The 26,410-nt window shown below is 40.8% G+C and overlaps 1 protein-coding gene across 1 annotated transcript; it reads left to right on the forward strand.

Moving 5' to 3' along the window:
- The first annotated feature begins 24,808 nt into the window (after positions 1–24,808).
- On the forward strand, positions 24,809–25,768 carry LOC134602035 (olfactory receptor 11L1-like). Its single transcript, XM_063446537.1, has one exon. The coding sequence runs from the start codon at positions 24,809–24,811 to the stop codon at positions 25,766–25,768; it is 960 nt and encodes a 319-aa protein (XP_063302607.1).
- Positions 25,769–26,410: the final 642 nt, after the last annotated feature.

Consider the following 26,410-nt stretch of genomic DNA (forward strand, 5'->3'; position numbering starts at 1 on the left):
ATGAGTCCTGTCTCTTAGAAATTAAATCCCTATACCGCTCTAGTCCCTTTACCCTACTCATTTACAAATTTAAGTTCCTTTTTTTTTTTTTAAATGCAAATGAAGGGCTATACAGGCATATATGGTCGGGTAGGCCTCCTAATTAAAGGTGTTATAACAATGTTTAGGCCTATGCCACAGTTGGTGTACTATATACATTACATGCATCTTCTATTTCTATTGGTCCTTGACGTGTTGTCCAGTCCGCTTCCACAGTTTATGGTGACCATTTCAGTCCAGAGGCATTGTCTTGGAGACAAGTCCAGGGCCTCGATCCTCAAGGCGTTAGATTCCCCGAAGGAGTTCACAGGAATCTATGCGGCCTCACATAGTTGGTGAATTGTACAAGCGTTCTGAGATGTTTAACGGGGTCTTGTAGTCGGTCTAAATGGGAGCCGTTTTCCCGGTGTTCTCCTTTTCTCGGCTGGTCCCCTCCATCTAGATCTTTGTGGCAGGGCCTGCGCAGATTCCTGGGGCCACGTATTGTACCAGTCTGTTATTTCCACCTGAGGCAGGTCAAACAGTTTAAGGAATTCAGGTACATCTTGTATAGTGGAGATGTTACCGTGTATTCCCTGATATGTCGCCATTAGAGAGAAGGGGTATCCCCACCTATATCTGATCTCCTTTGCTTGTAGAGCCTGAGTGATCGGACGGAGAGCTCTCCTGCCCTGTAGTGTTTGCCAGGCTAAATCTGGTAAGATCTGTATGTGGGGAGATGAGGTTGCTATTGCCAGAGAGTTCCAAGCTAGTCGCAGGATATCCTCCTTCAGGGCATAGTAATGCACCCTGCAGATGATGTCTCGCGGCATGTCTTGTGGCAGTCCACTAGGCCTCACTGCCCTGTGAGCTCTGTCTAATTCTATGTGGGTGTCTGCAGGACGCTCCAAGATATTGTTAAATAGAGCTTGTAGGACAGCCTTAACGTTTTCCGTGTCCCCCTGGGGTTCTGGGATGCCTCTAATACGTAAATTGTTTCGTCTGCCTCTATTATCGAGGTCCTCATTATGGTGAAGTATTTGCTTGATTTTAAGGTCCTGTGCATCTTGTCTCTGTTCTATATTGTGTAATTTTAATTGCATATTGTCTCTGTCCCCTTCCAAGTCTCCCACTCTTAGGCCTATGTGACGTACCTCTGTAGTTAGAGCAGAAAGTTTGTCCTGCATAGATGCCTCTAGTTTCGCCAGCATAGAGGCTATTTCTTACTTCCACCACACGTTATGCCAGTTTGTTAATAGTATTTCCTGTTCCATTCTGTCCTATGCGATCTTCCTGCCTGTCCAGCAGCACCATGTTTTTGCGAATTTGTGCAGTTGCTCCTTTAATCTGTAGGTCGTGTGCTCATAGTCATAGGTGGTAAGTAACCTATTCCATACCTCAGATAGGGAGGGGGCCATATTGCCTTTCCAGTGGTTAGCTATACTAATTTTGGCAGCTATGACGATGTGGCATATCATGTTTTATGCTGAGAAGTCATGATTTCTTGGGATAAATGCAGGAGGAAGCATTCTGGTCTAAGAGGTAGGTTTACTGAGGTCAATGCAAGGATATTTGCTTTTAGTTGAACCCAGAATGATGTCAACTTGGGCAATCATATGTGTCTTAGGGTGCCCTCTTGCTGATTACAACGCCAGCAGGAGGGAGATGTCGTGGGGTATATCCTGGCTAACCTAGCAGGGACCAAATACCAATGCATTAGCAATTTGCAATATGACTCCCAATGTGTGAGGCTATTAGAGGATGTTCGTGTCATTTTCATTTGTAGCCACAGCGGTAGGGGGAATGTTTCACCTAGGTCATGTTCCCACATTAAAATGTATGGGTGCTTATCAGTTTTATCCATGATTAGAGCGGTGGAACACAGAGGGTTTTTTTTATATAATTGAGTTTATTTGTTTTCAATAACAAAAGAAAGGAAGGGGTACAGAATAAAAGAGGGGAGGTTAAGGAATTCAGGGTTACATCCCAGGGGATATAATACATTAATACAAAATTCACCATTACAAGTCGATTACATAATTTCTGTGTGTCTTTTGGGCAGAGAGTGTTCTTTACTCACCCCATGTCAGAGCGTGCATTGCCTACTTCACTGCCCTTCAACCTCTATGTGTGTCCCGTAGCTGAAGTAGTGTAAAAGTCAGCCCCTTATGTGCTAGTTGGGGCAATGCTCTAGACATCTCATACCTATTTTCTGTGGTTAGCCTATCTTTTGCCTATACGGACATTGTTGGGCACTCGGAAGGATTCAAGGTATTCTGTGAACTCTGTGCTGTAGCATATCACCCTCTGTATGTCTACCTGATATACATAGTTAGTGCAGCTTGAGTATCCCTTTAAGGGTGGTGCCCTGTGAAGTATCATGCATGTTCCAAGGTTATCCCTCAGCTTGGTGATCCCTGAACAAGAAAAAGTAAGACCTGTAAAAACAGTCAAACTTTGAGGGAAAAAACTGCGTGCTATCCCACTCCCATCCGTGCTTCTATGGCCTTTATCATAAGCGGTGGATCATAAGACAAGGGGAGAGGGGACAAGGAATACCCCCACACTATTTATTTATTTATTTTGATTAACAAGCTAGTGTTTGATCTTGATCAGTCCGGTCGATGTGAGCTACGGAGGTTGAAATTGGTATTGGCAGCACCATGATTCCCAGATTTGGGATAACTTATATTTTTGGCTCGTGGTTATCGCAGAGGAGATTTCATACATGTAATTTAGTCTGACTTTGTCCATAAGGTTCGCTGCAGAAGGGCATTTGACTGATTTCCAATTAATCGCTATGAGAGCCCTAGCTGCTAATACTACTTGTGTGGACAGCGCCTTCTCATGCTTTGTCCAATTGGTGGGAAGGTCCAACCATAGACAGGCTTCAAACTCCTTTGAGAGGTTGATACCCACTCTGTTAAGCAGCTCAAATACCTCTAGCCACAATGGTTGAAGAAGGTCACATCCCCACCATATGTGGAGCATTGTGCTTTTTGTGTCCGACATCTCCAGCACCGATCAGAGGAGTTTGGGTATATGTTGTTAAGCCTGTCCGGTGTCAGATACCATCAGTACATCAGCTTTCTATGGGCCTCTACGTATGAATAACACACAGTAAGTCCAGCCAGTGCATTGACCAGTGCTAGCCATTTGAGGGGGGTAAGAGTCTTCTCGCTTTCCCCCTCCCACTAAGACATAAATGACAGACACAGAGATGTTGGGTAGTTTGATATCGCTTTTTAACACTGTGAGAGTAACTTAGGTCTGAGGGAGTATTTTCAACACGTCTGACTGGGCATTTCTTACTTGGTTCCCCATCACTGCACTCAGTAGCCCTATCTATGTGCTCTAGTAGTGCACTCTTAATTTGGAGGTAGGGGAATACATATCTAGGGGCTAGACTGTACTTCTGTTGGAGCTCCGCAAAGGGAATGATTTCATAACCTGTAAGTAATTGGGAGATTTTGGTGATGCCTGCTTCTGCCCACTTAGATAGTGGGAGCCATGGTAAAACCGTGGACATGACACTTAATGGTGCCAGTCTATGGAATCCAGGAGTTTTAGATTGAATGGCTCGAAACCTATCCCATATATGTACATAGTTACATAGTTACATATACATAGTTACATAGCTGAAAAGAGACTTGCGCCCGACAAATTCAGCCTTCCTCACATTTGTTTTTTGCTGTTGATCCAAAAGAAGTAAAATAAAAACAGTTTGAAGCACAATTTTGCAACAAGCTAGGAAAAAAATCCCTTCGTGACCCCAGAATGGCAGTCAGATTTATCCTTGGTTCAAGCAGTTATCACCCTACATTGAAAGATTATATCCTTGAATATTCTGTTTTTGCAAGTATGCATCTAATAGCTGTATGAACATCTGTATGGACTCTGATAAAACCACTTCTTCAGGCAGAGAATTCCACATCCTTATTGTTCTTACAGTAAAAAAACCTTTCTTTTGCCTTAGATGAAATCTTCTTTCTTCCAATCTAAATGCATGACCTCGTGTCCTATGTAAAGTCCGGTTTTTGAATAGATTTCCACACAATGGTTTGTATTGGCCCCGACTATATTTGTATAATGTTATCATATCCCCTCTCAGGCGACGTTTTTCTAAACTAAATAGGTTTAAATTTGCTAACCTTTCTTCGTAGCTGATATGTTCCATTACTTTTATTAATGTTGTAGCCCGCCTAGGCAATTTTTCTAGTGCCATAATATCCTTCTTTGGAACAGGTGCCCAAAGTTGCACAGCATATTCAATATGTGGTCTTACCAGTGATTTATAAAGAGGCAAAATTAAATTTTCGTCCCATGAATGAATGCCCTTTTTCATGCATGACAATACCTTATTGGCCTTGGCCACTGCTGATTGACATTGCATAGTTTGTCTATAACAATCCCCAAGTCCTTTTCGTGGGTTGTTATCCCTAATTTGCTTCCATTAAGGGTATACGTTGCTCGTGTCTTCTTTACGCCCAAGTGCATAACTTTGCATTTATCAACATTAAATGTCATCTGTCATTTGAGTGCCTAGTCCCCCAGTCTGTCTAAATCCCTCTGCAGCAAAGTAATATCTTGCTCACATTGTATTATTTTACAGAGTTTTGTGTCATCTGCAAACACTGAAACATGACTTTCAATGCTGTCTTCAAGATCATTTATAAACATGTTAAATAGAAGGGGTCCCAGAACAGACCCCTAAGGGACACCACTTGCCACCTCTGCCCAGCTTGAAAATTTACCATTAATGACAACTCTTTGTACTCTGTTTTTAAGCCAATGTTCTATCCAAGAACAAGCATTTTCATCTAGACCGATTTCCTTGAGTTTGAACAGTAATCTATTGTGTGTAACTGTATCAAATGCCTTGGCAAAATCCAAATAGATCACATCCACTGCAACACCCTGATTTATACTTCTACTTAATTTTTCGTAGAACGCAATCAAGTTAGTTTGACATGACCTGTGCCTCATAAAACCGTGCAGATTTTTGCTGATAACCATGTTTTTCTCAAGGAATTCTCAACCTTTCAAATATTTTCCCAGCCACAGAAGTTAAGCTCACAGGTGTATAATTTCCAGGCAAGGATTTTGAACCCTTTTTGAATATAGGAACAACATCTGCCTTCCTCCAGAACACTTCCTGAAAGAAAATAATCTTGAAAGATTAAAAACAGATGTTCACTTATTTCTACACTTAGTTCCTTAAGTACTCGTGGATGGATACCGTCAGGCCCTGGAGCTTTGTTTATATTATATATATTAACTTTCTTTAGTTGCTGCAGCACCTTGTCTTGAGTTAACCAATTACAATTATTCTGCAAGTTTTTAGTAGCAATCATTTGCACATCTATTGCCATGGGTTCTTCCTTAATATATACAGAGGAGAAATTGTTATTTAAAATTCCTGCCTTTTCCTGGTCTTCATTAACCAACACCTCCGTTTCAGTTTTTAGTGTACCTACACTTTCATTTTTGTTTTTTTTTAGAATTTATGTAATGAAAAAATGCTTTAGGGTTGGTTTTGCTCTCTTTAGCTATCATTTTTTTTCATTTTGAAGTTTAGCAAATCTAATTGCCTTTTTGCACGCATGATTTGCTTCCTTCTATCTTCCTTCTATGCATCTGAATTGTCCAATTTTAAATGCCCTTTTCTTATTTTTAATCTCTTGTTTTACTTCTCTACTAAGCCACATTGGTTTTAATTTGTTTATTTTATATTTATTTCCCAATGGTACATACTGAGAAATGTACCATCCTAATATTTGTTGGAAGATGATCCATTTATCCTAAGTGTTCTTTTCACTAGAGTTTATGCCAGTCAATATATTGTAAAGCTGCCCGTAACTTATTGAAATTGGCCTTTTTAAAATTATGTTTTAGTATACCCCATGTGCTTTTGTTTTTTGAGTTTCTTACAAAGGACACTATATTGTGATCACTATTTCACACGTGCTCACCTACTTGAATGCTGGTCAAAAGATCAACGTTGTTTGTTAAAACCAGGTCCAGACAAGCGTCCATTCTAGTTGGTGCTTGTACAAGTTGTGACATGAAGGTGTCATTTAACAAGTTTAAAAACCTAATTCCCTTTGTTGAGCTACTAGTTCCTCTGTACCAATGTATGTCCAGGTAATTAAAATATCCAATAATTAAAGTGTTACCCAGATTTGCAGCTTTCTCAATTTGCTAAAACAGCTGTTGTTCCTCGTCAATATTAACATTAGGTGGCTTATAATATATCCCAACCAATAACTGATTTCCCTTCTTTTTCCCCAAGCAGATATTTACCCATAAAGCTTCCACATTTTCCTCATCGCATTCCACTTGCTTAAAATTTGGTTTTAAATCATGGTTGACATACAAACATACCCCACCACCCTTCTTGTTTTTCCTATCCTTCCTAAATAACATGTACCCATTTAAGTTAACTGCCCAGTCATGTTTCATCCCACCATGTTTCAGTTATGCCTATTATATCATATTGTTTAGTGTATGCTACTGCCTCTTGTTCCCCCATTTTGTTATTTAGTCTTCTTGCATTAGTAAGCATACATTTAATGTCATGAGTCACTTGTACTTTTTGTGAATTGTCAACATTACCTAGCTTCTCTGTTCTGAGTTTGCCCCTCCCCCTGTCTCCACCCCCCGTATACTGTGCCATCTGCTTTCTGTCCTATCTCCGTTTTGTAGATTGCTATGACCCTCCCCCTACTACTAGTTTAAAATCTCCTCCAACCTTCTAGCCATCCTATCCCCCAGCACTGCAGACTCTCTCCCGGTTAGGTGCAATCCATCACTACTATAAAGGTTGTACCCAATCGAACAGTCAGCCCAGTGCTCTAAAAATCCCAAACCCTATTCTGCACCAAGACTTAAGACACTCTTTGACCTCTCTAATCTCCTACTGCCTTTCCACTGTAGCGCGTGGCACGGGTAATATCTCAGAGAATACCACCTTGGAGGTCCTTTTCTTAAGTTTGCTACCTAATTCCCTGCAATCATTCTTTAGGACCTTCCATCTTCCTTTTACTTTGTCATTGGTACCAACATGGACCATGACCACTGGGTCATCCCCAGCCCCTCCCAATAATCCATCCACTTTGTCAGCAACATGCCGGACCCGAGCACCCAGGAGACGGCAAACTGATCAGAGCGGCAGATTGCCCTATCTGCTCTCCTAATGATAGTCCCCTACCACCACAACCTGTCTTGCCTTCCTTACATTTTGATCCCCACCCATTTTGGCTGTTAGAAGTAACAGCTTTCTCTAATACAGCTACTCCTGAGCTGATGCTCCCAACATCTTCACTCAAACGGGCAAATCTGTTAGGTTGCACCAAATCACGACTAGCTAGCCCTTTCCTCTTCCCTCCCCACTGCTTCCTCGCCCCACTGTCACCCAGATACATGGCTGTTCCCCATCTGTCTTATATCCTTCCCCATCTGTCTTAGAGCCACTACCTGTCCCCACTAAACTCTGCTCCGTGAGCAGCAGACTCCTCTCAAGATTGTCAATCTCCCTCAAAGTTGCGATTTGCTTCTCGAGATCTCCAATCTGTGCTTCCAGAGAAGCAACTCGCACACAACCGTCACCGAGGTATGAACCCTGGATGGGTACATCCAGGCATGCATACATGCAACAAGATGTGCATTGAGTCAAACCCCCAATCTTGCTAACACTCATTTCCCCAGATAGAGGACAGTAAAACAGTTACCTTGTTACCTTAAACCCCTTGTTAGTTTCAACTCCTGGTTTTCTAACTCCTACTTGAAAGAGTCTACTTAATAGTCTGTGTCACAAACGCACCCTACTCCAAGAGTGTGCGTGACGTAGTTGTGATGGTGAAAGGGTTAAAGTACACTATTTGTCTTCACTAGACAGGAAATAATGATAAAATCCCTCTTTTTAACACCAACCACACTTAAACATAAGCATTACATAAACATTACTATCCCACCAAGTATTACTTAGTACAATATTTAAAGAATTATAAAAAGTACTAACTAGAATCTTCAGGTAACGTAATTCTTAACCAGACAAAGGCAAAACGTAATAAATTAATGATTATTATGAACAAAGAATAGTCACAGTGCATATAGCAATATATGAAAAACAAGTTATTTACACCAACAACATGTAAAAACAAAAAGGATAAAATACAGAAGTCCTAATTACTCACTGTAGCGCAATAGCAGTATAATCACGGAATATCCGCTGGTAGTCAGGAAAGAAAACAAGAAAACACAGGCAGCGTAATAATAATCCCCCTTTCCCCAAGGAAGATCACACCAAGTCTGGGAGCCAACTGTCAACTGTCAACTGTCAACTGACCTCTGTGGGGGGTCCCAGCTTCAAAAGATGTAACCCCTGTTGGTCTCAGCAATAACATCTCTGCAACCTGTGCCATTTACTACACAAATTACATTAAAAGATATTATTCCAAGGGTGCAACAATAAATTATACACTCTTGCTGTGACAGTCTGCTTTCAAGTAATGTGTATGGTCAGTTTGTTGTGTAAAAGAGGGTGCATGTTTTCCCCCGTTTGATTGGTGGGGACCACATATACTCCAGCAGAGCCTTGCTAGGCCATTGTTTGTGTTCCATGTAGACCCAAAGTAATTGTCCAGTATCTGCATGGAGATTTACTGCTTGGGTTAGTATGGCTGCTAAGCGAGAGGTGGCCACATGTTATACCCCCATCCCTCACCTCTGGAACGGTCTGTATAGGTTATGTTTTGCGACTCTCACTCTCTTGTTCTCCCAGATAAAGCTGTTAATTATGGCTTGAACTTTTTACAAAAAGCTTGTGGGATATCTATAGGCAACATTCGGAATAAATACAGTAGTTTAGGTAAGGCCATCATAGGTAGGTTACCGACTCCATTCTCCAATCAAAGACCTTTTTCAATGCTACAGCGCTCGTCAGAGGGAGATTAATTGGCAGAGATTGTGTCTTAGCTGTGTTAAGTTTGTAATACGAAATAGAGCCGAAAGTATGTAGGATGGGCATGAGGCTTGGGAGTGATACCTCCGGTTGTGTAAGTGTTAACAATATGTCGTCAGCAAACAGTGAGAGTTTTTATTGATGGTCATTGACAGTGACTCTGTGAATGTTTGGCTTTTGCCTAATGGTCTGAGCTAAGGATTCTAGGCAGAGAAAAAAAATAAGAGGGGACAGAGGACTTCCTTGTCTCGTTCCGTTTGAGATTGGGAAGGGTGGTGAGATGAACCCCGCATTGGTGACGCTAGCATCTGGAGAGGTGTACAGAGCCATGATCGCTGATACGAATGCGGAAGGAAAGCCAAATTTGTCTAGTGCAGATTTCATGCATAGCCAGTTGAGCCTATCAAAGGCTTTTTCCACTTCCAGCGCCAGTAGCAATATTCCTGTTTTGTTGGTATTAAGACCCTCCAGGACATTCAGAAGGAGTCTGGAATTATCTGAGCCCTGCCTGGGGAGTAAATGATTGAGTCTAGTCGCCAGTATTTTTGCGTATAGTTTGATATCTATTTTTAAGAGGGATATCAGACAGAAATTGGCACAGGCTCTGGGTTTTTTGCCCGGCTTAATTAATGTGACAATGTGGGCGCATAGCATTTCGCCTGGAAGTTTGCCCTGCGTAAAACCTAGGTTAAACAGTGATACTAATTTTGGGGTAAGAGCAGTTTGGAAGGTTTTATAGTAGATGTAAAAAAGTCCATCTGGTCTGCTCTTGTGTCGGTTGGGATGTCAGGTCATCTTCCTTGAGATTGTAAAGTGTGGTAAAACTGAGCAAATTCCTGTACTATTTTATCGGGGTTTACGATTTTATGACCCTTAGGAAAAAAATAGTTTTGGCCACCTCCAGTTCTTGTAAGTGTGTTTGTAGGTCTTTAATCTCTTTGAGATGTGTCGCCGAGGGTGTTTGTTTATTGAGTGTGTTCAGTATTGTGAGACGGTTAGTAATGTTTATATTTTGCTAGACCTGCGGCTTTGGCCCTACTAGCGTGTTTAAGTAGTACTCCCCTGATGTATGCCTTATGGGCTAACCATGTATTTTCTATGGACGGGAATTAGTTGCAAAGTAAACCTTCAATTATTTATGGAGATCCTCCAATACCTGGGAGTCAGTAAGTAGATGTTAATTAAGCTGCCAAGTTCCTCTCCCCTTAGCAGGAAATTGTTTGTGCAGGTGGCGTGTGATAGGTGCATGGTCCGACCATGCTATAAGGCATATAGTTGTGTTGACGATGTTTCTAATCAGGGAGGTGGGTATCAAACTTCGGTCTATTCGGGAGTACGAGTTATGTGCCAAGGAGTGAAACGTAAAGTCTTTTTCTTGAAGTGTTGTGGTCGTGACTTAAATCTGAATATTAATCTCTTAATACATAATAATTAAGCAATACGGAACAACATTAATATTTTTATAGTTCATGGTATTATGGTCGAATATGTAGATAGAAAATACACAAAACATTGTAATATTAAATGTAAATTTAATATAACTATAATAAATAAACAGATGCTAGCAGAATGTAAATTTACCACAATAATTATACAATACAAAACTAACATATTACTGACAAAAGGTTGCTAACAAAAGGCTATTACAATTGCTAAATGTTACAATGGATTTTATTACTTACAAGGCCCCAGCCCTTTGGCTGGGGTTAAGTCAGAGCTGGTACTACATCTTAGGTTCAGTCAGGTACAGGCAAAGAGAGCCAGAGTTTCTCCTACATCTTGTTTTTATTCAGTGTATTCCTAAATAGGCTGGCCTGTGATGTCACTGCCAGAAGCACATGTCTTCCTACACACTGCCCCTAGTGGTGCCTCTAAAGCATTACACTAAATATGCTTTCTTTATTATGTAAAGTCATTAATTAATAAATACCATTACATGAGGATGTATCACTCCCCATGGGTCTATGAAATTCTGCACTAGGAGGAGTTGATTAAGGTGTCCTGAGGCTGTCACTGTGGCTGAGGAGGAGGTATCAAGTTGGGAGTCTAGAATGAAATCTGTGTCTCCTCCTATCACTACTTACCCTAGTCTGCCTTCGTCCAATGCATTAAAAATATTAGCAAGAAATTCTGCCTGTTCTGTATGAGGGCCATATCATTTAATTAAAGTGCATGGGGCGTTATTCAATAGGCATTGTATAATTAAGTACCTCCCTTGTTTATCTGTACGTTTTTTAACCAGTTCGAATGCCACATCTTTCCCGATTAGGATCGATACCCCCTTTTTTTTCTTAGAGAAACAAGAGTGGAAGTCTAAAGGGTCTCTTACCCCATTGGAAATGGGTTTCCTGAAAAAATACAATTTGGGATTTTGCCCTTTTCACTTCCAATAGTCCTAGCCTACGTTTATTGGGGGAGTTGAGCCCTTTAATAATCAATGATAGAAATGTCAGCACCATTTTAATACATGCAGCCTACTGAGCTGTCCAGGAAATCGAACTACCGGTCTGTCATCTATTATCTTAGTCCACCTGTCATTTCCCACCCCAACAGGGCTTTGGATCCAGGCCATCTTGTGTGTAAGCACCGTGATTCCCTCAGATAAGACAGAGAAAAAAACACAGAAAACCTTAGGAGTGAAACAGCATAAAAAAACGTATATTCAGTTGCCCAAAAATCATGTGACAAGCACATGATAGGCAACTAGCAGGGGTGACGTATACAGCATACATCATAGTTGGCCTGGCTTGGGCCACTGGGGGGTGGGGAGTTGGGTAGTACCATTTATTGAGTATGTCATGTCATAGGGGACTGTCCATATCCATGGGTTTAACCCTAGACCAAGACATAGATGCCGTTGTCCTTAGGTCACGATAGAGGGAGGGCACATGTTATGCATTATGGTTTTGCTCTCTATATATTTTACGTCCTGTGTTCCCATGTCCATTTGTACATGCATACTTTCAAACAATAACAACATATGGAAATAAACAAAACGTGCCCGGTTGTTTGACCTCAGTGTGAGGCTCGTCCTTGTCTGTCAATGATAACCCTTTTTTTTTTTTTTTAGATATATTGAGTGTGTGTGTGTGTGTTTTTTGTAAACCAAATGCAGTCTAATCTAGATAAATGTTTTGCTGGGCCGGTCCCAAGTTATCCGGCAACTAGTGGATCATGCATCTGAGCTCACTGGGCAGTACCCCTGGATGCACTCTCGCCTTAATTCACTATGATATTATAGTGGTGTTAGCTCCCCCTCCCTTTAGGATCATGGTAACCAGCAAACTAGAACCCACTAGGAAAAAACTTAACAATAAAAAAATGTCTATGGAGTGCTGTTCACTTAGCTGCTTCAATTATGTGCCAGTCTCCAGCCACTCGAGATGGGTGGGTAGGGGTGTTACGGACCTTTGCAGCATAAAAGGGGAAAAATCCGTTTAGGCGATAATCCCTTTTTCTCAGAAAGGCACAGCTACTGCAGAACATCAAAACTCACGAATTGGATATAGGTGAATGCATCAAACTCCCGAACTGCATACCAGGGAATAAGATAGCACTCTAAGCTGGAACCTCACGAATAGCTGCTAGCAGATGAATAGGAAAAGCAGACATCAGCTTACACTCCTAGCAGTCAATCTCCAACAGCATACAGTGAATCCCCCAAGAACGAGACAAGGCTCCGTGTTGAAGGCCAAGCAGTGGTCTGAGGTGCTGGGCACCCAACCTGGTTTTTATTACATGAGTACACATACAGGCCACACCCAGGGGGAGGCATAAAATAACCAATAACATAGATGTTACCTCCCACACATCCCCTCCCCTTAGTGTGACACTTAATCCCATTATGTGTACAGTTCAAAATATACTTTTACATAACTTTCATAACTTTACAACTATACATCGTATCCACATAACAATCACATATTCAGACTCAGCATACTTTAAACATAACCACTCTCAAAAATCATACAAATCCCTCCAGTAAATAAAAAGTTACACGGAAGTCCTTTTATGACCGACCGCAAGCACCTTTTCTTGCCCAAAACAGTTCCATGGATTTGGGCTGTGCGGTCGGTCACTTTCTAGCATAAAAACGGCTAAGTCCCGTTCGAAGTATGGCCGGTACTTCGACTTTAGTCGAAGTGTCGAAGTGAAGTCGAGGGTACGGGTTGGCGGTGTTCGAGTTAAAATGGCCGCCGCCACGTGGTCCTTTGTCCGATGCCGGTCACTTCGACGACTTCGACACTTCGGAAACTCCGGCACTTCGGTAACTTCAGCACTTCGGCTGCATCCGAAGTGCCCTATAAAAAGTGTCAATTCTTCTCCCATAGTAATAAAAGGGCCGAACACTGTTTGTAAAGGGCCCAATCTCCCAGGGCCATAGTCCAAAGGCAGCAGGCGGGCAACCAGGCTCCTCCAATACAATGTGGCGAGATTGGTTTCGTCACAAGGGGCATCTCTTTTCTCCGACTCCATCTGTGGTAGGGGGATGCTCCACTGCGCCAGCCCATTCTTCCCTTCCTCTGGGCTGAGAAACACCTTCTAAACTCCATTCCTCTGTGCTATTAGGCGTGCTGGAAAGCCCCATTTGTAGGGTATAGACGCCCCTCGGAGTGCCTTAGTTATGGGGCCGAAAGCTCTTCTCTTCACCATCGTTGCTAGTGACAGGTCGGTATATAGCTGGACACCCTTGAAGCGATCTCCTAGATTTTGTGCGTCCCGTGCCGCCATCATCAACCTCTCTTTCACTGTGTAGAAATGCACCCTCACAATTGCATCTCTAGGTACTGCTGTTGGGAGATTTATGGGCTTCATCAGCCTGTAAATTCTGTCAAGCTGTAAATCTTGCTCTGATGCCTCTGGTAGCAGTGCACGGAATAGTTGGGTGACATAGTCCCTTAGTTCAGGTTGTTTCACCTCTTCAGAGATGTCACGCAGGCAAATGTTTCTGCGTGCCCTATCTTCTAGGTCCACTACTTTTGTCTCCAGCTGCTGTATTTGAGTCTGGAACGTGGTGTAGGCTTGACAATGGGTCTTGGAGAGGCCTGCTTGCCAGCCTCTTGCCTTGTGACTATGACCCCTGGGTGATTGTGCCCTTTAGAAACATTATTTGGGCTTATTGGATTTTGAAACACTTTTTCTGCCCCTTTGATTGCATGGGATCCCCTTCCCCTTTCCTGTCCCATTGTTCTCCAGCAGGGCGTTGTCCCAGGGACAGTGCCAGACCAGTTGAAACTGGCTGCTTTGTCCCTCCTCAATCTCTCATCAGCCCTTGCTAAACTTTAACCCAATGGCGATTTTATTCTGTTCGTGGGATCTGAGCGCTGTTCGGATATATTGAGCGCTCAGATCCAAGCTATCTGGGGATAGGTTAATGTGGGGGTTCTGTTCAGTATAATAAGAATTATGTATTTTTACTGTTGTTGTAAATGGATATACAGCCTGAATCTGTGGAACTGTTTTGGGCAGGAAAGCCATGCTTGCAGTCAGTCAAATAGGACTTCCACATAACTTTTGAACCACTGCACCAATTTGTATGATTTTGACATGTTTGTATACTGCTAATGCTGGTTCAGAATATGTGACTTTTATGAATACATGAATTGCATGTATGGTTTGGAAGTTATGAATATTGTATAAGACTGCATATTTTCTGCCTGTGATAATTAAGTTAACGCTTTGTGTTTAGTAATTATATCACAGGCAGAGGGGAGGTTTTGTATGCCTTGACTGGGAGTGTCTGACTGTAGTGTAATGGTTTGATTGGTTATTGTAACTGCATGTCCTGTGTACCACAAGGTCCACATGGATGGTAACCTTGTGGGAAAACTTGCATATAAGTGCCAATAAACCCTCAGACTGCTGAGTTCCTGTTTTACCGTCAACATAGAGCCTCGTTTCATGTGTGGGGGAAAAGGCTGCATCTACACTGGGGATTGCAATACGCTGTATACTACCCTGGCTATAATCACTAAGCTCTTTTAAGAGCTTGTTCCTGCTTCACTTTCTGAAGGAAGAGAGGTTCGGTCTGCAGTGCTTATGGTGTCGAGTGGAGTGCTTGAAGCCCTCAGGAAGCACTAGGAGCATCCATCAATGGAGGTACCCAGTTGGGGTGCCAGGTGATCCATTACAGAGCATGCTGTAGGGGTTCCAAGCTTAAAATGAATAAGAGTGGGGACAGTGGACATCCCTGCCGGGTTTGCTAAAGTAGAGGGTATATGATAGAAAATCCAAGTTAAATACTCTTGCTGAAGGGGTTTGGTATAGGGAAATGATTCCCTTAAAAAATAGAAAAACCCGATTTTTGACAAAGTAGCCTGCAGGTACACCAGGTTCAGGCAATCAAACGCCTTTTCTGTGTCGAGTGTCAGAATGGTCCCCTCCTGCCTACTCAACGATGCCCAGTTTATTAGGTTTATGAAATGTCTGGTGTTATAACTGCCTGTCTACCAGGGACAAATCCTGCCTGCTCTACAGATGCTAGCTGTAGTGGTTTAATGCGTGATGCCAGAAGCTTTGCATAGATCTTGACATCCGCATTCAGGAGGGAGATGGGACGGAGGTTTTCACAAAGCATGGTGCATTTACCTGGCTTGGGTAGTGTTATGACGTGCACTTCTAGTATGTCTGTGGGCATTGATCCCTTGATTTTAATCTCATTAAAGAGTTTAGTGAGGAAGGTGGTTAGAACCTGCTCCAGTTTGGTATAGTAGTAATTAGAGAACCCATCTGGGCCTTGTGTTTAGGTAATGATAGTATTGTTAAGCGGACCTCTTCCTCCATAAATGGGTTGTCTAATATGGCACTCTGTTACTGTGAAATGTGTGGGAGGGCTGTCTTAGTAAGAAAGTGCCTTATAGAATCCTGGGTGGGTTGCTGTGTCATGGGGACATCTTTTAGGTTGTGTAGTGTAGTATTTTGCTAGTTTGTTAAAAATGTCAGAGGGGTTATATATATTTATCCTTTTGGGTTGATTGGATGTAAGGGATTTTATATTGAATATTTTTTGCCTTGAGTTTATTCGACAACGTTTTCCAGGCTTTATTTCCCTGCACATAGTACCTCAATTTAAGTGCCCTCATCTGCTATTGTGTGTCTAGCATCGATAGCGAGTGAAGCCCCTTTTGGATTGTATCTGTTTGGTTTGTTAGAGTCTTAGATGGTTGTGCCTTGTGTCAAACGCTATCAGCTCCCCTGTCAAGCGGGCCTGTCCTCTTCCATCGCGAGACACATTGAATTAACATCCCTCTCATCACAGCTTTGTGTGCTCCACAAATGGAATGTAGAGGGAGTGAGTCAGTCATATTGTCTGTAGTCGCTGTGGTGAGTGCTGACAATGTGGCAGTATCATCTAGCAGCCCTTCATTGAGTCTCCACTTCCCTCTCCCCCTAGCTGGGTGAAGGGACCAAAATGTGACTGCAACCAGGGCATGGTCTGACCAAGTTCGTGTACCTATTGTCACCCTGTCTATGTTTGGCAGGGTCAGTTAGTCTACCAGGCACATGTCTATACGCGAGTAGGTCATATGGACCTGGGAGAAATATGTGAAATCTTTCTCTGAGGGTTACATAGTGCGCCAGGAGTCGTAGAGGTCATGTTCGAACACTAATTTGGAAAAGTGTGTGCTAATAACTTTGGCAACAGATGTGGGTTCCCTGTCCCGCTCCCGTCTAATATCTAACTCTGCATTTAGGGTGCAATTAAAATCCCAACATATGATTGTATGACTTTTTTTCATGAATTACATTTTTTAAATTAGACAAGAAATAGTTGGCCAGATGATAGTTTATCCAAGAGGACAGACAAGGGGGTAACCCTAATAGAATTGGTAGAAAAGAGAGAGACGTCTGTCAATTAAAATAGTAAATATATATATGTATACGAGCCGGAGTAGGAAGAGTAGTTAAAAAGTAATACTTTATTGATAACAAAATGTATAGAAAATTGAGCACAAACATATAAATAATCACACAACCCTAACCATAACTGCCAGTCTAGTACAGTATGTGAGACCGTAGTTAATGGGAGGGAAGAAAAAATAAGGGGGAGGGGAAGGGAAATAAGTAGAATAAAACTAGGCTATATAAAGTACTAAATGCCTAGATAGGTAGGTAGGAAAACTGCATCCTATGTAGAGAGAGACTAGTCACCTGAAAGTTTCAGCGCACAAAATGTATCCAAACACAAATAAGTGTCAACCTTGAGCTACCAATGTAACACTAGTGGTGTTAAGTAAGCTCACAGAATTGAGAATATAACAGTATATAACAGATACATGAGTATAATGCAACAAAATATGTAGAGCGGCAGACAGGTAAATATGCTCATAAGGTCAGTCTCTCTAGATAGAGATGGTCAGTTTTCAAATTAAACTCAAAAGATCACCCAAGCACTTGCAGGAAAGTATAGCGTGTATATAGTCCTAATATTACAGGGCCGATATCAAATGCCCAACAGGAGACAGACTGGTTGGTAATATCGGAGTTAGTAATCAGTGCAGATGCACGATCTGCAAGTTATGTATATGAGTATTCCTGCCCCAGGTTTTTAAAGGTGCATTTCTGTGGGTTTTTGTTTTTTTTTGTCTTACACACGTTAGCTTGTATTTACACCTTTTTTACATAGGTTTGTTTATGTTATGTGTATTCGGTTTTCAATAAAGTCTATTACCATTTATGATATTTTAACAATAGAGGTAATTCTAGTGAGGTGGGTCCCAACTGACTTTTATTTGGAGACCTAACCTCACTTTTTCTACTTCACCATAATATACAATGTTCACACGTTCAAAACTATCAGGGAGACAGAAGACAACACCCTCTCTAAAAAGAACAGGACTTAGGTTGTTAGTCTAGGTGCTTATTTACCAACATCAATCAAGAAACATTAAAATAATAAAATGATATCAGTAACAACAGCCTTGTCTGGTAATCAAAGTCCAAGACACAGTTTTCCAGATGTATTTGATGGAATCTAAACAGGTGCTTTAAAAATAGTAAAAATAAACTAAAAATAAAAAACAAAACAAAATTCCTTGATCTTGCTAGAGCTCTTACTAAACACTGAAATCACTATGTATAGTCTGGTAGCTTTCCCACATAGCAATTTACAATAACAAAGTATACTAGTTGGCGCTTTCTCCCTCACTCTGCAGCAGGCTGATCCCTTTTTAAAAGACTGCCAGCTAATTGACCAGCTACGGGTGAGATTACATTTGGTTCTTTCTTCTGATTGCTATTTCTGGCACCAGAAAAAAAAAAAAAAAAAAGGATGGAAAAGATGCTGTTTTTTTGTTTTTGCTTTTTTTGGAGTGGAGTCAAAAAAAGCAGCATCGTTTTCTAAAACAAACAAGATGTCTGCCCATCCAATCATGTTGGCTGAACTCCTGTCCAACCAAGATGTATAAAAAGACTGATGGTTAGGGGACAGCCACAAAATGTTGATTCATTTACAGATCAAATGAAGCGACCAATAAGGGATGAAAAAAGGAGCAGTAATAAAGTCCAAATGGGGCAAAACCATCAGGCTGCATACAGGCCATGGGGATTTCTACATCCAGATGGTGTTTACCCCAAGTTTCAACCTGTGGCCAGTGTGAGGGGTCTATATAACCCATTAACGAAGGAGGTAATTGTACATGTTCTGATCAAAACAAAATCAAAACATAACCTGGAATTTGACTATACGTCTGTTCAACCATAATTAACCACTTTTATGTGAAGTGCACCCACACACATGTATATATGATTTTGTTCAGGTAAAAGAGGGCTTTCATTTCACATCAAATATTCCTGTATAAAAAAAATATTAAATATGAATAAAACCTAAAAATAAAGTGTCCGCAATGTTTCACGAGTACAGCAGTACCCCCCGTGTACAGATTTTATGGTGTTTTAGAAAGTTGCAGGATCATATACAACACAATTCCTTTTTTGGTTTAAACACATTGAAATTTTCCAGATTGGTTATGTTGCCTTAGAGATTGTATGATAGCCCAGTAATCATACTTTGCATGATGATTCAACTGACCTTGTTGTAATAATACAATACTTTTTTTAATCAATCAAAATGTTACAATGATTTGTTTATTTAAAAGACTAAATAAGAACCCTCTCTGGATATTAGTTTCTGTAAGATTTTCTGCACCCAAGAGACCCTTGTGCATTCCCTATAGTTTTGACACATGTACAAACTGACTGTATTAACCAAACTGCAACATTGGAAACCCATAAATACTAGGTGAGTCTCACACAGAGGTTGTTCTGTTCCTTTTCTCTATTAGATGCCATTGATTTTGATTCTTTCATTCATTCTTCTTGCACGAACCAGTGATTTGATATGAGGCAGCCCCCGGATCAAAGTACATGTGAACAAACCTCCCAGCTTGAGAGAAAATGATACTGATTATAACTAGCGGGAAATACAAAAAAAAAAAACAGATTCAAAGTGAAAAACAAAATACAATATTGGTGAGTATTTTTATTTCTTTATAATTCTATTAAGTAATATATGAAGGACTTGTAAAATGACAAGTCATTGAAACACGCAACAAATTATTTATCAAACAATGTATGTACTTGTAAAATAAGTATTTCAAAAAAACAATAAATTAATTTCATAACACAACTTCTTATAGAACAAAATAATACAACAAAAATACTATGTTTAGAAATATTGTTGGTCTGTATGTCTGTCTCTCTGTCTATCTTTCATAGGATCAGGTTGCCTGTAGAGATGTCCCAAACTGTTCGCCGGGAACTATTCGCCAGTGACCATAGCTTGTTCGCGGTCGCCGCGGCGGGCAAACATATGCAATGTTCGGTCCGCCCCTATTCGTCATAATTGAGTAAACTTTGACCCTGTACCTCACAGTCAGCTGACACATTCTGGGAGGAAGGGTCTGCTGCTGATTGGCTGGAATGTGTCTGCTGACTGTGAGGTACAGGGTCAAAGTTTACTCAATGATGATGAATAGGGGGCGGACCGAACATCGCATATGTTCGCCCGCCGCGGCGACCGCGAACAAGCTATGTTCACTGGCGAACAGTTCGGGACATCTCTAGTTGCCTGGTAACTAAATTTGGTTCCAGATATGAACATGAATGAACACTTTCAGTCCCAGGAACCAAAATACTTTCTAAAATGTATTCTTCCTAAACCATGCTAACCCTTTTGCGGTCCACAGTAGGCTTAGTTCTCATTCACTTTAACCCTTCTGATGTCATTGAAAATTGTTCCTTAATGTCCCATTTCCTGGTTCCCTTTTCATAGTGTCCATATGCAAGCAAATATTCCTGCTTATATTATATTATATTATAACTTTACAGGTTTTTACTTGTTAACTTAACTGGAGGCAATGTTTAAAGGAACATTCCAAGCACCATAACCACAACACAACAGTGGGGGCTACATAAGTGGGGACCACCTGGCATCTTTATTTGACCAAGAAGTTCTATGGATTGAGCTAAGCCCCTCTGCCCAGGACTTACTAGCTATGAATGATCAGCTAAAGTGCTCGGCCAAAGAGCAAGGTTTAACCCACAAAATGGCTAGAATCTCCATGCTGGAGCTTTCAGCTCTATATATAGGAAAATGTCCGGTCACTTTTAGCACTATAACCACTACAGTAAGCTTTAGTGGTTATGGTTCCTGGTGTGTTCCTTTAATTACTGTGTTTCATGGTCTCTGAGTAAGTAGCTAGCCAGAGAGTATCTCTACATGGTTCCATTAGTCTACCTATTAGTCTGGTAGGCAATATGAACAATGGGGAGAGCCAAAACTACTGCTCTGCCATGTTCTACCTAGAGAGTTAATGTAAAGCATTTCAGAATATTAAAAATAGACTTCAACGTAAGCTAGGGTTTTTAATGTATAATGTGTAATTTACACGTCTAACAGGATTATTCACTAAACATTGGATTTTGTCTGTATGCCCAAAATTCTGTTAAATTAACTGAAATTTGACTGGAGTAAATCTGCAGCAATTACCTATATGCATTCAGTGTTTGGATTAAAACTGGTGCTTTCATAATATACAGAGCATAATGGGGATTCACAAAGCACCAATTTTACTCACCAGTTCGATCCACCTATTTAAAGTCAAATGAACTCTGTAAGGTATGGAACAAACGTATATTCCTTACCCTACAGTGTTAAAAACACCATTTAGGTGGCTTGACACCAATGAAGCTTACCTAATTTCCAGAACTGGCCTTGTCCCTGATCTGCCTCCTGTTTGTGCCATATATTAACGTTATTCACTAAGTAACACTTCAAACTCTCAAAGTGGTACAAAGCGGTCGACTGGCTTTCGAACACATGGCGGCAGCCATCTTAAGCCGCGAGCACAATGAGCGGTGTTTGGTCGTGGAGAACATGGAACTCAAATCGGACACTCGACAGCGCGAACACGCTAAACATGTACCTTCCACTCATGTTCGGCTATTCGAATGGGAATCAAACAGCGTTCGGTAGGAATTAACTCCCGAATGAGAGACATAAACTGAGCCTACTCCTGAACCTATACGTTCAGTATTTTATATTCTACTTCGAATCCCTGAAGTAGACTGACCACACAGCATGATTTCCTGGAACTCTTTTCGGACTATAACTTAGTGTGCAGTCGGTTAAAGTAAGACCTCCATTGACATCCCGAACCCCTGAACCGATCTGGATGATTTTTGGATATGTTGTTCATCCAGATCGGGGCTATCAGGAGATATAACTTTTTTATAGGGTTTCCATGAGATTTAGGGGTACTTTTAGGGTTTTATAAAAATATGTGTTTTTTTTTCTGCCTGGAGATAATTGAGTTAATACAGTATCTTACTCAATGATCTCCCAGGCAGAGGGGAGGGATTGTATGTTTGTATATGGGAGTGTCATTTTTTTATACACTGTCATTGGTCTGTGACTTTATAATGTAGTTCCCAACAAGGTCCATGTCAGAGTACCCCTTGCATGGGGACTTTCATAAAAGGCTAGTGTGGCTACCAATAAATCTGTGCACTTCACCCTCATCTCATGATTGTAGGGAACAGCTATTCCAGCTATGATCCCTGCTCCTGGAATTATTCTTTGGATTGCATCATTTGGCGGAGGCACCCGGTCGGGGTGCCAGGCAGTCCGTCACAGATGCATTGAACCAATGCATCTTTATGTGAAGTTTCGCTTCTTCATGGATATCTATATTTAAGTTCAGCTTCTCCTCAGATAGCCACAGGAAGCACCTCCAGTGGCCATCTGAGGAGTACCACTGGAGGTTTCCAAAGGGGGCAATGTAAACATTGTATTTTCTATGAAAATAAATTGCTTGCAGAGCATGATTATACTCACCAGAACTTTGCTGCAGACTAATGTAGATAGACTGGGGGACTTGGCACTCAAATGGCCGATAAAATTAAATTTAAAAAAAATGTTGGGTAAGTGCGGAGTAAAGGATGCACAAGCAACTTATACCCTAAATGGTATCAGAGATCACAACACACAAGAAGGATTTTGAACTGTTCTAGACAACAAACTAGGCAACAATGTGCAATGTCAATCAACAGTGGCAACGGTCAGTAAGGTATTGGCATGTATAAAAAATTGCATTAATTCTTCGGATGAGAATATTATTTTTTCTCTTGATATTCTGTGCTCATCTTTAATATGCTGTGTGATTTTTAAAGAAGAATATTATGGCACTAGAGAGTGCAGAGGCGGGCTACACAATTAATAAAAGGAATGGAACATTTTACCTACAAAGAAAGGTTAACAAATTTAATCAGAGGGGATATGATAAAATTATACAAATATATCTAGAGTCAATATAAACCATTGTGTGAAAATCTATTCACAAACAGGTCTATACATGGGACATAAGATCATGTGTTTAGACTGAAAGAAAGGAGATTTAGTCTAAGGCAAAGGAAAGTCTTTTTAACAGTGAGGACAATAATGATGTGTCTCAGCCTGAAGAAGTGGTTGCATCCAGTCTGTACAGATGTTTAAACAGCAACTTTATGCATACTTGCTAAAACTTAATATTCAATTATATAATTTTTCAATCGTAGACTAATAGCTTTGTGGTCCTAGATTTTAGCAAATTTAAAAGTGTTTCAAACTAAGGTTTTTGCCTTCTTTTGGGTGGGGACCATGGTGGAACTTTAGGTACTCTCTCCGATATATCATAACAGCCCCCAACTGCTGACCATGATTACGTTTATGTATCACATTTTATTTAATGAGATATCCCCACCCACAGGCCACAGTTAATGTTTTAATATGGCAGTTGACTAGCAAGTGATGGCCAGCCGTCACACAATTAACCCTCCACAGCCAAGGGTTTTTTAATTATGTACCTGTTGGCTGCCAGTGCATGAAAACAAGTGGACGTGCATCATACTGGTGCCATCTGGTCTCAATTTTTTTAAATGCTTTGTGAATCTTGTGAATGTTATTGTAACTGCTACTCAGAGGGGTATTGCCGTTGAAGACGTCCTTTCTCTGGGTCAAGTGCTTGGTTGAAGTGAAGAGGCGAAGTCTCATCAGCTAAATCCCTGGAACAGTAGAGAGGCAGAGCTCTGAGAAGCGCAAGTGATATACAGCAGGTTCCCTTTCAATACCGAGACACAGCTATGTTTTGAAGGGTGAAGTAGAACTGACCTTTACTGGCAGATGCTCTCCTTTTATGCGGCACTCCCATGCAAGGGAGACACCCACAAGCAATTATACAGTAACCAATAAAACATTAGGTACATCCCACACATCTCCTCCCCTTAGATAAACATTAACACAATTAACAAACACACATTTCCCCCCCCCCCCCCCCCCCCAAGATTTTGGATGTACCCCAAATATCATATTTAAAAATCAGCCCATTCGGATAAAGGGTTCGGGAGTTATGGGACTTTAAAGTTTTGACCGACCGCACAGGCAAAATAGCCGAAAACAGTTCCATAAGTTTTGGCCTTGCAGTCGGTCTCTGTTCGTGTATTAAAAGTCCCGAACTGCTTGCCATCCATGGATATACTGAAGTTCGGATGAATCCCCATAGTTAACTTAGTCTTTCTCCCGAACGGCGGGACGTTCAGTATTTTCAGTACGAATTTATGGAGGTCTGGAGGTCTCAGCGGTGTTTGCTTAGCCGAGTGTCCGATTTTAGTTCCAGACACTCGACGGCAAAACACCGCTGTTCGGGTGATTAAGATGGCCGCCGCTATGTGTAAAACTCCCGAAATGGTGGCCACTCAGGGATTGCAACAAAGCGTTCATGGCTTTCAATTAGCCGAACAGGGAGGTGAATTGGAGTCCAATTAAGCATCAGGGTGTTCGGTATTTTCATTCGTTTTTTTGGACAGTTTGTATACCAGTCTATGGCATTCAGTTATATGGTGGTTTTAAACGAATGAACAGTTCACACATAGTACAGATCCCGTGAATAAGTCCAGATAGGATCTGTTACAGTTATACTTTGTATCATATTTGGACAAAAAAGGATACATTTTGACTGAATTCTAACTGCATTTGGCTCTTGTAAATAAAGGAATTTCCAGTTTGATATGAAATCTGTCATTTTCACTTAATTTTTTCCATATGGTGAATAACACAATAAAAGAACAATCAGAGTGAGAAGAGATGAATCCTGGGCAGTAAAAGTGCAAAACACAACTTACGAATATATGTTAAAACATATGAAACATTTCATTTACTAATAAACGAATATATTTTCTATATATTTTTAATTTAATTATCTTTAAAATTATACACCAATCTCTGCTTTCAATCAAAAAGTAGAAATCAGATTTTCACACCAAAACGTGTTCTCTATTTTTTCCTGCAGGGCAATGCATGCCATTAACCAGACCATAGTCACTGAATTTCTCCTCCTTGGATTTCAGAATTTACAAAGTTTCAAGATATTGATTTTCGTTTTCTTCCTTATTTTATATCTTGTGACTTTATGTGGAAACCTTCTGATTATTTGGCTGGTGGTATCAAACAACAGTCTCCAGTCTCCCATGTATATCTTCCTAACACACTTGTCCATTTCTGATTTACTTCTGACCACAGTCATTGTCCCCAACACACTTTATATTATATATAACGAAGGTGGCACTATGTCTTTTTCAGGTTGCGTGGCTCAATTTTCTTTGTATGCGTTCTCTGAAGTTTCTGAATGTTTTGTTCTCTCCATAATGGCTTATGACAGATATATGGCCATCTGTAAACCATTGAGATATAGCACTCTAATGAACCCTGTGGTCTGCATTAAGATGATTATCATTTCTTGTATCTTAATTCTTTGTATGATTTTGACTGACACGTTATCACTAATTCAGCTTCATTTTTGCGGGCCAAATATCATCAACCATTTTTTCTGTGATTTAGTCCCACTAATGGAGCTTTCTTGCTCAGACACTTATTATCTTGAAGTGAACATATACATCTTGTCTATCTTTGTTATTATTTCCCCTTTTCTAATTATTACAGGCTCTTATGTGTACATTATCCAGGCTGTCCTTCGGATCTCCACCACAAGTGGACGGTGGAAAACATTCTCTACCTGCAGCTCCCACCTGACTGTAGTTGGTATATTCTTTGGGACAGTGATTGGAAGTTATATGGTTCCTGCCAAAGGAAAGTCATTGACTGTCAGCAAATGTATATCTTTATTTTACACAGTGGTGACTCCTATGATTAACCCAATCATATACAGTCTAAGGAACAGAGACATCAAAGAAGCCATCAAGAAATTATGTAAAATTAGTGAACATTTTCACATGCTACACAATAGGTCACATTGAATCTATTGTTTTTAAGGATCATTTATAATCACAAAAACTATAATAGTAAAGGAAATGTGCTACTAAGAATATTATATATATATATATATATAAAAAGTGAAAAAAAGATAGCACTCCCAGGACTTGTAAATAAAAATAAAACTTAACTTTTAATCAATCAGCAAGAGGTCGACGTTTCAGTCTGTTAACCACAGACTTTCATCAGGACTAATGCAAAACACCCTAAAATGACATATATATACAATAAATACATATTGGTAATCAACTTACCCACCACCAAACAAATTACGTCTCCCTGTCAGCTCCGGCTGGGTTTGCCGCGGGTTCCGCCGACGTCAGTGCGTGCGTCGCGATGACGTCATTACACGGCGCCGGCGTCATCACACCACGTGACCACATGCCCGTCGGCATCATGGGGAGTGTTGTCATGGAAATAGACTCCATGGCAACCAAATAAAAACAACGGTAAATGGCTGAAACGGCATTTAGAAGAACACTTAAATAACATTACTTAATCTAGATACGTAAGTGTAACCACTATCCCCATATAGCAGGGGGATTTAAGGCTTTTAACAATTATAGTTCTAGGCAGAACAATATCATAGATAAACCTCTAAAGGGGCAGAACACTGAAGGGACGAA

This window comes from Pelobates fuscus, chromosome 3 (genome assembly GCF_036172605.1).
Source record: "Pelobates fuscus isolate aPelFus1 chromosome 3, aPelFus1.pri, whole genome shotgun sequence".
NCBI classification, from domain to species: Eukaryota; Metazoa; Chordata; class Amphibia; order Anura; family Pelobatidae; genus Pelobates; species Pelobates fuscus.